The sequence below is a fragment of the Lycorma delicatula genome, chromosome 5 (genome assembly GCF_047948215.1).
Source record: "Lycorma delicatula isolate Av1 chromosome 5, ASM4794821v1, whole genome shotgun sequence".
Lineage (NCBI taxonomy): Eukaryota > Metazoa > Arthropoda > Insecta > Hemiptera > Fulgoridae > Lycorma > Lycorma delicatula.
This window is the reverse complement of record NC_134459.1, coordinates 90,577,182-90,591,346: the sequence shown is the minus strand read 5'-3', so window position 1 is coordinate 90,591,346 and position 14,165 is coordinate 90,577,182. Positions and strand designations below refer to the sequence as shown.

General features: G+C 30.8%; 1 protein-coding gene across 1 annotated transcript in view; it reads right to left on the bottom strand.

Moving 5' to 3' along the window:
* Nucleotides 1-14,165, bottom strand: part of LOC142325193 (uncharacterized) — a 75,204-nt gene that overhangs the window by 15,985 nt on the left and 45,054 nt on the right. Inside the window, exons 3-5 of the mRNA XM_075366630.1 lie at nucleotides 13,057-13,206; nucleotides 7,461-7,838; nucleotides 1,594-1,746 (exon numbers count right to left, since the gene is read on the bottom strand). Of these exons, the coding sequence (XP_075222745.1) occupies nucleotides 1,594-1,746; nucleotides 7,461-7,838; nucleotides 13,057-13,206 (681 nt within the window). The remainder of the gene's footprint in view (nucleotides 1-1,593; nucleotides 1,747-7,460; nucleotides 7,839-13,056; nucleotides 13,207-14,165) is intronic.

The window sequence follows — 14,165 nt, the reverse complement described above, 5'->3', positions numbered from 1 at the left end:
GTTACCACAATTTAAAGATAATAACATTTACGTTCATATAAATTTAGCTTGATGTAGAAAGTTTTCATATAAAAAAACTAGACTAACTCCTTTTAATTTTCATGAGAATACTTTCAATAAATAAATAATTTTCTCTAACGCTTAACAGACTTTCTAGCCAAGTCAAATAATGCAGTACAATAGTCAGCAACATCAATCACTCCTACCTCCTTATTATAGTTGATTATAATGATAATTACAAGTAAACCAACTTATAATGATAAGTTGTTTTATTTGTTCATTGAGTGTATTTTTTATTTATTCTACTGGTGATGGTTTCAGTTTTATTACTGTAATAACTACTTAGTGTAGTTAATTATACAACATGAATCTTATCACAACCCTAAGACCTTAAAAATGGTAACCTTATGTTACCATTTTCAAGATAAAATGAATTAAGATCTTGGAAGTTTCATTTTTAAACAAGAAATATTACTTCCTTAACATTTTCAGGAAGCCCTACCCTTGAAATTATTACCGTGCCTGTCAAATGGCATAATATTTTGTTTAAGTACTGTTTCCAAACTGGTAACAAACCAATCAATCAACACATAAAGTCAGTAAACCGCAGCCAGGAAATCTGGCCTGATCAGTCTTACAACAGATTCTTAACTGCAATAATGACTGAAAATGTAAACATAATTTTGTTATAATATCAGCAATTATATCCCATCAAAGGGTTCTGATTTACTGAAAAATTTTAATTTGATGCAGCCCTTAAAACAGAGTGAATAGATAACATTGGATAAAATACAGGTAAGAATATAATACTCCTCTTGTATATCACCTTGAATATAATATCACCTCTTGTTCGACTGGTGATATGAGTTAAAAAAACTCAATGGTGACCAAAATATTTTATAGAAACATCTTTGAAAAAGATTAGTATTCTAACTATCTGAAAAATATATCTGTAATTTAATTTCTGTATGGATTGTCATATTCTGTAGAACAACACTGAATGATTTCAAATCAGGACATTATACCACCTGAAATAATTAGAGCACAACTGTTCCAAGTAGTATATTGTTGGAGAAGCAATATTGCACATCATCTTTACCTTTGCAACATAATTGCATAAGTTAGTTTTGTATGTAATTTTTTAAAAAACATCTTCTGTAAAAAATAACTGAAAGAATTTGGTAGCTGGTTTGTGGAATGAGGTTCTCCAGAAGTTATCCAGAAATTTAAGTATATAGATGTAATGTGTTTTAGGGTATCTTCACAACCAAGTGGATATTATTATTTATTAGTAACAGACCAGATATTTTTGTAAACCCTGGTTTTTGCTGCAATTAAACATAAGTTTTTTTCTTCTCACAGTCCTGGAACATTAATTCGAGCATGTAATTTTTTTTTTAAATTAAAAATTTTGTATATAGCTAATATTCACTACATTATTTTCTAATGCCAAATTTCAATCTTCTAATTCTAATATCAGCTTCTGAATTCTAGATTATCACTGAAATGACGGGGCCACTCCACCTGAGGAGCTGAAAGAGTTAAATGTGAGGTTTTTATTGAATGCAAAAAGAACTAAAAATAGTAACTTACAATTGAGACAGGAACATTAACTGGTGTAGATGAATTGGGATTGTTATGGATAGGTGTGTTCTCTGGCTCATCTGTATACATTTCAGTCTGCGCTGAAGGTGGATCCCAAACTTGTGAGTCTGATGCACCACTATCATCAGTCCCAGTGTGATCCTGCATTTAAAAAGAGAATTCCATACAATAAAAATTACTACTGAATGATAATTACAGTTTAGTAATAAAAAACTCAATGTAGTCACTTCTGTATTGCAAAAGAGTAGAACAGTACATGGTTGAAATTCCCAACAGTACTACTAAAATTTTTTTTAAAACCTTTTTCCACTGTGCTGTTAATTGGAATTATAAAAATACATACATACTGCAATATTCAGTTGTTTTCCGTTTCAATTCACATTTTTGAAACTGACCATTAGAAAAGTTATTATCTTTTTAAAAAATTATAAGATATTAAAGCTGCACTAAAAAGTGAAAAAGAAACATTATACAGTAACAAAGTAAGCAAGAATCAGAAACTTTTAACGTATAATTTTTGGTTAATGAATTGAACTAACACTACCTCAGAACAAAAAAACAACTTTTTATTGTATTATAAAATTCAAATGGACGAAATAATTCCAGAACCGATTTAAACTTTCTCCATACTTAAAGTCTCAATTAAGAAAATCGGTTTGCGCCTCCACGTTGGTTTGTCTGGATAACCAGTTAGAAACGTGAAGATTTCTACTGGTGAACTAAATCGGAATCACCTCTCTGGATCACATCCAGAGTTGTAACTCAGGAACTTATTTGTACCCAAGGCTGACTTGCCTTTGAAAGTCAAATATGGAAGGTCTTTTAAAAAAAAATCCACCGTCTGGTAAATACCAGAGAAGGCTGCACTCGGATCCGGTGGGCAGCTGCTTAAAAGATAACAATGAATCGGAGGGTTTGGAAACACCCAAAAACAACACAACTTCAAAATTGAGGATAAAACACAAGCAAATAAACTACATTGCCAGTCACAACATTAATTCTCTAACTCAACCCGGCAAACTAAAAACTCTAACAGACATAATGGACAAACAAAAAATCCTAATCGCAGGACTTCAAGAAATGAGAAACACCGATCGAGAGCCGTTTGAATCTCAGGGTTACAGAATTTACAAAGGAATCCCCGGGAAATGTGTGATGAAGAATTGCCCACAGTTCGGAATAGGATTTGCAATCAAACTTAAAATAATTGACTGAGTCGTAGAATTTAAGTCTTACTCCCCCAGGATTTCAACCTTAACCCTAAAATCAGCCAATAAATTTTACACCATAATAAATGTCCATGCTCCCACCAATGACAAAAACAATCTTAAAAAAGATAGAGAAGAGATGGACAAATTCTGGGAACTTCTTGACCAAACTGCAAACAACATAAATAAGACCCACACCAAGATTTTAATAGGGGACTTTAATGCCCAACTTGGTAAAGAACGAAGATATCGTGATATTATCGGAAAATGGTCTGCCCAGAAGAAAACTAACAAAAACGGCCAAAGACTTGTCGAATTTTGCAGAAACCATAATATGATCTCAAAATCCACCTATTTTATGAGAAAACCAAACAAATTGAAGACTTGGAAAAAAGGGGAATGGCAATTCGATCATGTTTGCATGGACCGGAAATATCACAAGGAGATTTATAATGTAAAAGTCTTGAGAGGAACAGATACTGGATCGGACCATTACTTAATTAAAGTTAAAATAAAATTCACCCCGCATAAAAAGAAAAAATCCCAACCTAAAAACAAAAGAGCTTATGATCCACATAAATTAATAAACAATGCCATCTTTGAAGAAACAAAAAAAAAATCAAATTAACTAATAATTTAAAAGAACTGACATCCCAACTGAAAGAAATAGCTGAAGAACTAGCCGCTATAAACCCAAGAAAAAAACACCAATGGTGGAATGAAGAATGTGACAAAGCATTCAAAGACCAACACCGGGCTTGGATCAACCACCAAACCCAGAAAACTGAAGAATCTAACCATGAATTCACCAAACAAAGGAAAATAACTCAGAAAATTATAAGAGGAACCAAACGACAAGCCCAAAAAAACTTGATTCCGCAAATAGAAGAAAGTTCCAAGAAAACTAACTCCCGAAACTATTATAAATTTTTTGGTCAGGCTCTTCAAAGATATGAACCACCCACCCTTATGCTGAGAGGAAAAAAAGGAAATATGGCCCACACCAATAAAGAAAATACTGAAATTTTGGCAGAAACCTTCATAGACTCCTCAACTGTGACGACTCCCCAGAGCTTTTTGAGATTGACACTGAAACTCCAGTTAAAACTTCACCGGTAAATATCAACCCGCCAACAATTCAAGAAGTTCTCGCAGCCTTAAATGAAATAAAAAACTACAAAGCAAGCGGAGAAGACAAGCTTTTCGCAGAACTCTGGAAACACTCATCAGTTTATTCAGTCAAAACTTCCCTACATCTATGCCTCGTGAAAATATGGAACGAAGAAAAACTTCCAGAACACTGGACCACAGCCCTCATTCATCCATTACATAAAAAAGGGGATAAAACTAATCTGGAAAACTACAGAGGCATATCTCTCCTGGATTACACATACAAAATCCTGTCGAGAATCATATACAACTGATGCAAAGACCAACTTGAACTGGAATTTGGGGAATACCAAGGGGAATTTAGGCCATGGAGAGGTTGCCCGGAGCAAATAATATCCCTAAAACTTATGATGGACTTATATAAAAGACGGAAAAAACAACTAATAATCACCTTCGTCGACTTTAAAAGGGCCTATGATTGTATACACCGATCATCCACGCTGAATATTCTGAGAAACCTGGGCCTTCTCCCCAAACTCGTAAACATGATAAAATTAAGTTTAACCAATACCCAGTCCAGAGTGAAATTCAGAGGTGAACTCTCTCAACCCTTCTACTTAAAAACTGGATTGAGGCAAGGAGACGGCCTCTCACCACTCCTTTTTAACTGCGCCCTCGAATTTGTCATGAGAAAATGGTATGAAATAAATCCCAAAAATATAAAAATGGGTACTAAGAAAAACTCCATCACACTAAATTGCCTAGGATTTGCAGATGACCTCGCTCTTTTAGCAAATAATATTCAAAATGCAAATCATGAACCTTCAAAACTTAGCACAAAAGATAGGGCTTCATATCTCTTTCGAAAAAACTGAACTAATGGCCATAGATCCTCTGGTAATAGAGCACATTACAGTAAACAATCAGAAAATTAAAATAGTAAAACAATTTAAATATCTAGGGGAAATAATAACTTATAATTTAAATGAAAAAGTGACATGGCAAAACAGGACAAATAAAATGATTAAATCCCAAAAATTAACTTGGTCAACATATAACAAAAAATGTCTTTCTGCTAAAACAAAACTTAAACATTATAAAACTGTAGTACAGCCAGAAGTCACCTACGGAAGCGAGACCCTTTTCAAAATCACTCAGAAAAACCGAATTGAAAAAATTCTGAAAATAGAGAGAATTGTCAGAACGTGTATCAATAAAAAACACCAAAAAGAAGGCCAATGGTGGATTGTGCCAAATGAGGTGGTGTATCGAGAAATAGAGCCTGTTACTGATACTATGCGGAAAAAAAGAATCTCTTTCTTTGGTCATCTCATAAGGACACCGGAAACAAGACTGTCAAGAAATATCATTGAAAAGCTCTGGTTCCAAAAGCTAGAAGTAGGATGGATCAAAGAAATTAGAGAAGATATGAAAGAATTGGGAATTTCCCTGACTGACCTACAGAATAAAACTGGAAAAATTACAAAGCTAAAAGACAAAAGCATTAGATTTAAACAAAAGACAAAGTACAACGAAGAGGGTGTTTACGGATGAAGAAATACTGGGCAGTTCGGAAGAGTAAAATAACACGCTTTTCTCAGAAAAGATCCAGCTAAAATTGACTTAAGTGGTCTCATGTTGGCCGTAAAAGCATAATAAATAAATAAAATTCAAATTTTTCCATCAATTATTTGGAAGAGATGTAACCTCTTGAAAGACAAGGTAACTGTCAAATGAGATTATATAAATTGAATTTGCAATAAAATACAGTCAAATATTTCTTTAATAAGATTCTTAACTTTGTGATGAGAAACTGATAGAAGTAGCATTATATTATGGATTGATTATTTCTCATACATAGAACTTAACACTATCAGAAAATATATCTTAATAAAATTTAGGAAAAAGCCCTTTGACTGGAGAAGAAAAGAAATGTGAATAGGGAATATGGAATTTGAAGAAATCCTTATAAACAGCTACAATCAGTGATGATTCTTTTTTTTTTAAATGGACGACTTTAAATGAAAAAAATCACCCACTTTGCCAAGTCAGACCCAGGACCTTCAGTTTAGTAAGTAATACTAATAACTGGTATAGAGGTAGTTATGTTACTTCAGTAACTGTAAATGATGCAATTAATATTTGGATATTGAGGAAGATGAGTACTGCATCATGTAAAATTTGAAGATCCTGCACTTATTCATCCTGGAAATTGAAAAATGAGTACAATAAAATGCCAAGTTCAATAAATTTGTTTCTATAGGTCAATGGAATTAAACAATGATGTGGGCAGTTTGGCTGCTGTTGGCATTTATTAGTTGCTCATGATAGTAGAAATTGATACAATTTAAGCAAAACATCACTATGACAGTTTAAAAGGAAGTAATAATATCATATTAGAAAATGGAAGAAATAGGTTGTAGCAGTCAATAAACCACTTTATAAAGGGCCAATGGTCATGGATAAATGACTACACATTACACTAAGGGATAAATAACTACATTAAAGTATGTAATAAAACAAAAGGTTTTCGAAAATGATTAAAATTTATTTTTAAATTTAAAAGATAAATAATTTTTCTGCCTAGACTTAATACCTACCTTAACAAATTGAAATTCAAACAGATTACTGTAGAAATGTAAAAAAAAACTTGATCAGGAGATACATATACAATAAAACTTTATATTAGCCAACAAATTAAACAGCAATATTATTCCACAAATCAATTTTTTTCATTGACACTCAACAATTGGAATAATTTACAACTAAGATCTCCTTCCAGAGGACTAAAGTCCTATTTCCTTCAGGATTTTCATAAACTAGTCTATCATTTAATACTTAAAAACACAAAAATAGTTACTTTATATAATCAAAATGTTCAATCTAGTAAATATGTTTTAATTTAAGATGTTAATGCTGCCATAATAATATAGGTAATAAAATCTATTACAATTGGCAGTTTCTCTTTTTCATCTATATTAGTACCCTACATTTATCAGTTTTGAAATTTTGTCATTATCTCAATCTCAAATCTTAACTGTAACACACTTGTAAGATGGCTGTTAATAGCAAAAAGATAAATACACCTTCAACTGCATTTAAACCATAGTTCTACAACATTACAGAACAAATGTAATATTATATCAACTGATTAGCAATGGCGCTGCTAATGATACTATCATAACCTGCAAATAACAATAGCAATCCTATCTTCAATGTGAAGAGAAAAATGTTATATGAAAGCTAAATATCAAATTTTTTCTAACTTTTTTTTAAAAGACCATATGTAACCCTGAAAAATTATTTACTAATTATAGGTGATAACACTGCCACTAATAGTGCTAAATAAACATTTTTCCAAAACATCAGTTGATATTTGGACTCTAGCTCAACTTCTGACTGGAAATCTGGTTTTCACCAATTTTACACCATATAAGAATAAAACTCCAGAAACTTCATTACAATACTTTTTTGAAATAGCTTAAATTAAAGGATCTATTATTATTTTTATCATAAATAATTACAAAAATTACTGACGTTGTAATCATTTCTTGTTCCAACACTGCCGACAATATTTGTAACTTTAGGATTGAAATGCTGTTCTGCTTGATGAGATTTAGGTGTAGAATAATGTGATTCAGTAGTTGTATGAGGTTTTGTATTATAATGTTGTTCAAGCGTATGCTGTGAATGTTGTGGTGTATGGGAATGAGGTGTATGTTGAGGATGCTGGCTAGGTGGTTTCAGTTTTTTAGTTGGAGGCGGTTCGGTATCAGAATCCATATCATCTGTAGCTCCACTTCCACCACCTTCTACACTTCTCCAACTTCCTTCACCTTCCGATCGCCATGATACTTCTGCCAATCCTTTAATTCGTAATTCTTCAGCAGTTTTCAACAAAGATGACAAATGCGACTGGAAAAAAATGATACAAATAGTTCTTGACTAATGTAACTTAAAAAAACATTTTTAGTAGAAAAGAATGTTATTTCTGTGGCAAATTTCTGGGGAGAAAATTCAAATAGGATCCAGCATGTTTTAACAAAATGAGGTCACAATACTGTGTAATTGGTTAAACATTCAGAACTATAGTAAAATATTTTTTAAAGTACATAATGTAACTAAGCCTACCTAAAATACTTTTGACACCTTCCTCAGCTTTTATACTATATTGCAGAATTTTAAAATTAACATAATGAAAAAGTGATCTCATCTGTATAGTTTGTTTGACGAGTGGTGGTGTATGAGCTGCATGAACTCTTAGTTGTCTTGATCAAGTAACAGGATTTCAATCTACAGACAGGAATACAGAGAGCAAACCATCTACAATCGTAATTAAGAACACTCAGCTCCATAATTTTGCCTTTGCCAAATTTCCTTATGATCTTAATATACTACACATATATTACAATTAAGTAGCTAATCATAAATCTAATTCAGTAAAACAAAGCTTGTCTTTGATCTTGTCTTAATTAAGCATAGTTTTAGTTCTATATTTAGCTATATGATCATGGATGGTGACAGTAATTCATGATTATTCTTATTTCTAAAAACCATTAGCACATGTTCAAGTACAAAATTGAACATGATGCTATGACACACACCAACGCTATTAATAAACTTTTTAACAAATAACACCTGTGAACAAAGGTCGATTATGTAAGTATTAAATTCAGTTACTGGTTATAAACAATATATACAACTTTTTCAGAAAAGTATGTAAACACAATATTTTGCACCTAGTTCTGATCTCAACTGACAAGTTGTTTAGCCCCACCACAAACTGTTGATGCGATGCTATGACACATTCAATTTCTATCTGCCACCACTGAATAAACAAGCTGTACTATTTGACAGAACTGGTGGCTTACAACAAAGATGAAGATTCTTAAGCATTTGCTGTTAACTTTGGGTTGGATATTTTCCTTGTGAAAGTTACCTTCATAAAAGTATTTGCTTTTTTTCATGACATAGGTAGCTAGGGTTTTTAAGGATTTCTTTTTGAGAATTTATTAACTGTTTAATAGGTTTAATGAATAATAATAATAAGTGCAATAACTGTAACTCATTTTTATACTTTTCTTTACTAGTCTGTTAAGAAATTAATGTTTTTGTATAAATAGAATTTTCTTTAATATTTTTTTAAAATTATATCATGGCTATGACAAAACCAAGGTACTTTATTTGTAAAAATAAAACATTAATTAAAAAATTGAATTAAAAACAGATATAAAAAAAGCTTCTTAATTTCAATTTAAATATCTACTACCCAAAATCAAGACGCATAGCGATAGAATCATTGTAATAAGGATTAAATCAAAACCTAAACCGACAACGATTGTTAATGTCTATATGCCTACAAGCGCCCATGATGATGATGAGGTAGAGTGTGTATACCAAGAGATTGATGAAGCAATTAAACACGTAAAAGGAGATGAAAATTTAATAATAGTTGGAGATTGGAATGCAAGCATTGGAAAAGGCAAGGAAGGAAATATAGTGGGTGAATACGGGCTGGGCAAAAGGAATGAAAGAGGGGACCGACTTATAGAGTTTTGCACGAAGTATAATATAGTAATTGCCAACACCCAATTTAAAAATCATAATAGAAGAATATACACTTGGAAAAAGCCAGGTGATACTGCAAGGTATCAGATAGATTATATCATGGTTAAGCAAAGATTTAGAAATCAACTCGTTGACTGCAAAACTTACCCTGGAGCAGACATTGATAGCGACCATAATTTGGTGATAATGAAATGTAGATTGGGGTTTAAAAACCTGAAGAAAAGGTGTCTGATGAATCGGTGGAATTTAGAGAAGCTTGAGGAAGAGGAGGTAAAGAAGATTTTTAAGGAGGACATCGCAAGAGGTCTGAGTAAAAAAGATAAGGTAGAAAATGTAGAAGAAGAATGGGAGAATGTTAAAAAGGAAATTCTTAAATCAGCAGAAGCAAACTTAGGCGGAATAAAGAGAACTGGTAGAAAACCTTGGGTTTCAGAAGATATATTGCAGCTGATGGATGAATGTAGAAAATATAAGAATGCTAGTGATGAAGAAAGTAAAAGGAACTATCGGCAATTAAGAAATGCTATAAACAGGAAGTGCAAACTGGCGAAAGAAGAGTGGATTAAAGAAAAGTTTTCAGAAGTGGAAAGGGAAATAAACATTGGTAAAATAGACGGAGCATACAGGAAAGTTAAGGAAAATTTTGGGGTAGATAAATTAAAATCTAATAATGTGTTAAACAAAGATGGTACACCAATATATAATACGAAAGGTAAAGTCGATAGATGTGTGGAATATATTGAAGAGTTATACGAAGGAAATGAATTAGAAAATGGTGTTATAGAGGAAGAAGAGGAAGTTGAGGAGGATGAAATGGGAGAAACAATACTGAGATCTGAATTTAAGAGAGCATTAAAAGATTTAAATGGCAGAAAGACTCCTAGAATAGACGGAATACCTGTAGAATTACTGCGCAGTGCAGGTGAGGAAGCGATTGATAGATTATACAAACTGGTGTGTAATATTTATGAAAAAGGGGAAGTTTCGTCAGACTTCAAAAAAAGTGTTATAGTAATGATACCAAAGAAAACAGGGGCAGATAAATGTGAAGAATACAGAACAATTAGTTTAACTAGTCATGCATAAAAAATCTTAACTAGAATTCTATACAGAAGAATTGAGAGGAGAGTGGAAGAAGTGTTAGGAGAAGACCAATTTGGTTTCAGGAAAAGTATAGGGACAAGGGATGCAATTTTAGGCCTCAGTTTAATAGTAGAAGGAAGATTAAAGAAAAACAAACCAACATACTTGGCGTTTATAGACCTAGAAAAGGCATTCGATAACGTAGACTGGAATAAAATGTTCAGCATTTTAAAAAAATTAGGGTTCAAATACAGAGATAGAAGAACAATTGCTAACATGTACCAAACAGCAACAGTAACAATTGAAGAACATAAGAAAGAAGCCGTAATAAGAAAGGGAGTCCGACAAGGATGTTCCCTATCTCCGTTACTTTTTAATCTTTACATGGAACTAGCAGTTAATGATGTTAAAGAACAATTTAGATTCGGAGTAACAGTACAAGGTAAAAAGATAAAGATGCTACGATTTGCTGATGATATAGTAATTAAAGCAAAGAGTAAAAAGGATTTAGAAGAAACAATGAACGGCATAGATGAAGTCCTACGCAAGAACTATCGCATGAAAATAAACAAGAACAAAACAAAAGTAATGAAATGTAGTAGAAATAACAAAGATGGACCACTGAATGTGAAAATAGGAGGAGAAAAGATTATGGAGGTAGAAGAATTTTGTTATTTGGGAAGTAAAATTACTAAAGATGGACGAAGCAGGAGCGATATAAAATGCCGAATAGCACAAGCTAAACGAGCCTTCAGTAAGAAATATAATTTGTTTACATCAAAAATTAATTTAAATGTCAGGAAAAGATTTTTGAAAGTGTATGTTTGGAGGGTCGCTTTATATGGAAGTGAAACTTGGACAATCGGAGTATCTGAGAAGAAAAGATTAGAAGCTTTTGAAATGTGGTGCTATAGGAGAATGTTAAAAATCAGATGGGTGGATAAAGTGACAAATGAAGAGGTATTGCGGCAAATAGATGAAGAAAGAGGCATTTGGAAAAATATAGTTAAAAGAAGAGACAGACTTAGGCCACATACTAAGCCATCCTGGAATAGTCGCTTTAATATTGGAAGGACAGGTAGAAGGGAAAAATTGCGTATGCAGGCCACGTTTGGAATATGTAAAACAAATGGTGAGGGATGTAGGATGTAGAGGGTATACTGAAATGAAACGACTAGCACTAGATAGGGAATCTTGGAGAGCTGCATCAAACCAGTCAAATGACTGAAGACAAAAAAAAAAACGACCCAAAAAATAATAATGGTCATCAAGTCAGGTATATAATTTATTAAAAATAAGTCTTAAAGCAATGTTTTTACTATGTGAACTTTTCTTAAACTAACAACTTATATGAATATATCTCTCTATAAAGTATAAAGTAAAGATAAACATTCCTTTTATATTTCATTTTTTCACTACAGAACAAGTTAATGAAAAATTGTTTCCTGCCAACTTCAGAAGAGATACAAATTAATATTGAAGAAATACTTACTATTTTAGTATTACTATTAAATAAGTTTTGTTTTTTTAGAAGCATTAGTAAGTAAATAGAAACTACATAATTCTAAATATTTTCTTTTTACTGATAAATCTTAAGTATGTATTAACTAAAACTGGATTCTAGTAATTTTGTTTCATTTTACAGTTAATGCAAGGTGTTTTAAATAACATAAACTTATTCTTTTTATTTAGTTGCAAGTTTCATACCTCTAAACATTCCCCTATACGACTTAGTTCATTAGTTGGACATTTTTAATGAAGAATAATACTTCAGTGTTTATTTACATAATACTGATTATAAGTGCAAGAATATCACTTAATTATAAACTTGTCAACTCTATTAGAAGGTCTGTAAATATAATTATTATAAATATACTTAAAATGTGTAAAATAAATACTCAAATTTATGTTTTTTAAAAAATATGGTTTACATTTTTTACATGCACATTTCAATTTTTCATCTCCGCTTTCTATCTAATTTAGAATTCACTAACTAAAGAAAATAAAATTTGATAATATTCCATTAACAGTAAATTTTCATGTTTTGTTTATAAATATTTACTTTAAAAAACTTACTTATTAATACACACCAATTGCTTAATAATTTTCTGCAGATAAATATTCATAACTGAGAATAATAAAACATAAATGTCTTTTTTTTTAAATTGAAAATTTTATCTTCTTCAAGTATTATCATTTAGAGTGAAATCAACTCTGTATTAAAAAAAAAACACGATAAAAACAAATAAAAAATCAACATGCTTTGAAACATTTTTTCTAATAGCCTATAGATAGATCCAGAAAAAGTAAACAAAAAATTGTTTAGAAAAAACCACTTAACATAATTAAACTAAATCTGTAACTTAAATAATATATGACAAGGGAGAAAAATACTGATACATCTTACATAATTCTGTAATTATTCATTATTTTAATTTAATTTTTAATAAATAATGTTAAAATTCTTTAAAAATCCACTTACATTTTCAACATTAATTTCTCCTTTATACATAAATTCAACAAGAGCTTTGATATCCGAGAACTTAACATCCTTTAATATGACAATTGGATTATTTTCTTCGTGTTGTGAAAAGATTGCATCAAAATATGTACTGCAGGCTGATAACATCATCTGTAATGAAACAAAATACAAAAACATAAAAATAATATGTATATTTATCTTGACCACTGTATTATTTATCAAAATATCATTAATTAATAATACAAAATAAGGTAAATTTCAACATTCCCTCTTTAACATAGTGAATAAAGATCATTACAAATATAAATTATGTGAAATTATTTTATATTTTTATACTTTAATTAATTATAAATAAAAATAATATTTAAACAGGCTAAATATATTGTTTTTATTTTAAAAGATAATCAAATGATATCACAACACATTAAATGGGTCCACTAAATTTAGACATTAGTAACTGCTTAAATTGTCACTTTATCCAAGTAAACTCAAATAATAAGCAATATAAACTACAATATCAGCTACCATCTCAAAACAGTTTACTGGTATTGAGAACAAGTATGATGAAACTAAACACAAAATTCTTGGTTAACATCTTCAAAACTAATGAACCAAGCAGCAGTAACTGCCGCTATAGTTATTATCAATATTAAAGGTGATGATAATAAATAAATATGGAAACGGAAGCTAATTGAAAATGTGGAAAAAAGCTCACTTATTTCAGAGTAAGCTACTACATAGTTATTTACATTCCAGATAAGAATTTGTGCTATCTATGCACATTAGGCAAAATTTTTATTTGTAAAATTTTCAAAGTAACTTTTTTCAAAAACATTTTTATATTTCATCAAAAGTAAAAAATTATTACATATTTCATCAAAGGTAAAAAAATTAGTCAACTAAATTTCTTTACATCAGTTAACCTGTTTCTTTTGTGAATAACACAGTAATTGGGTATAACAATAAAAAAAGATGAACTAATCTTAAATTAAATCTAACTGAAATCTAGGCTATTTATTACCATAAAATGTTCATTGGGGAAATGTAAGCTTAATCTTGATGAAAAGCTGGTTTATGGCATTTGTTTCAAAAGATGTTTAAAAAAAATA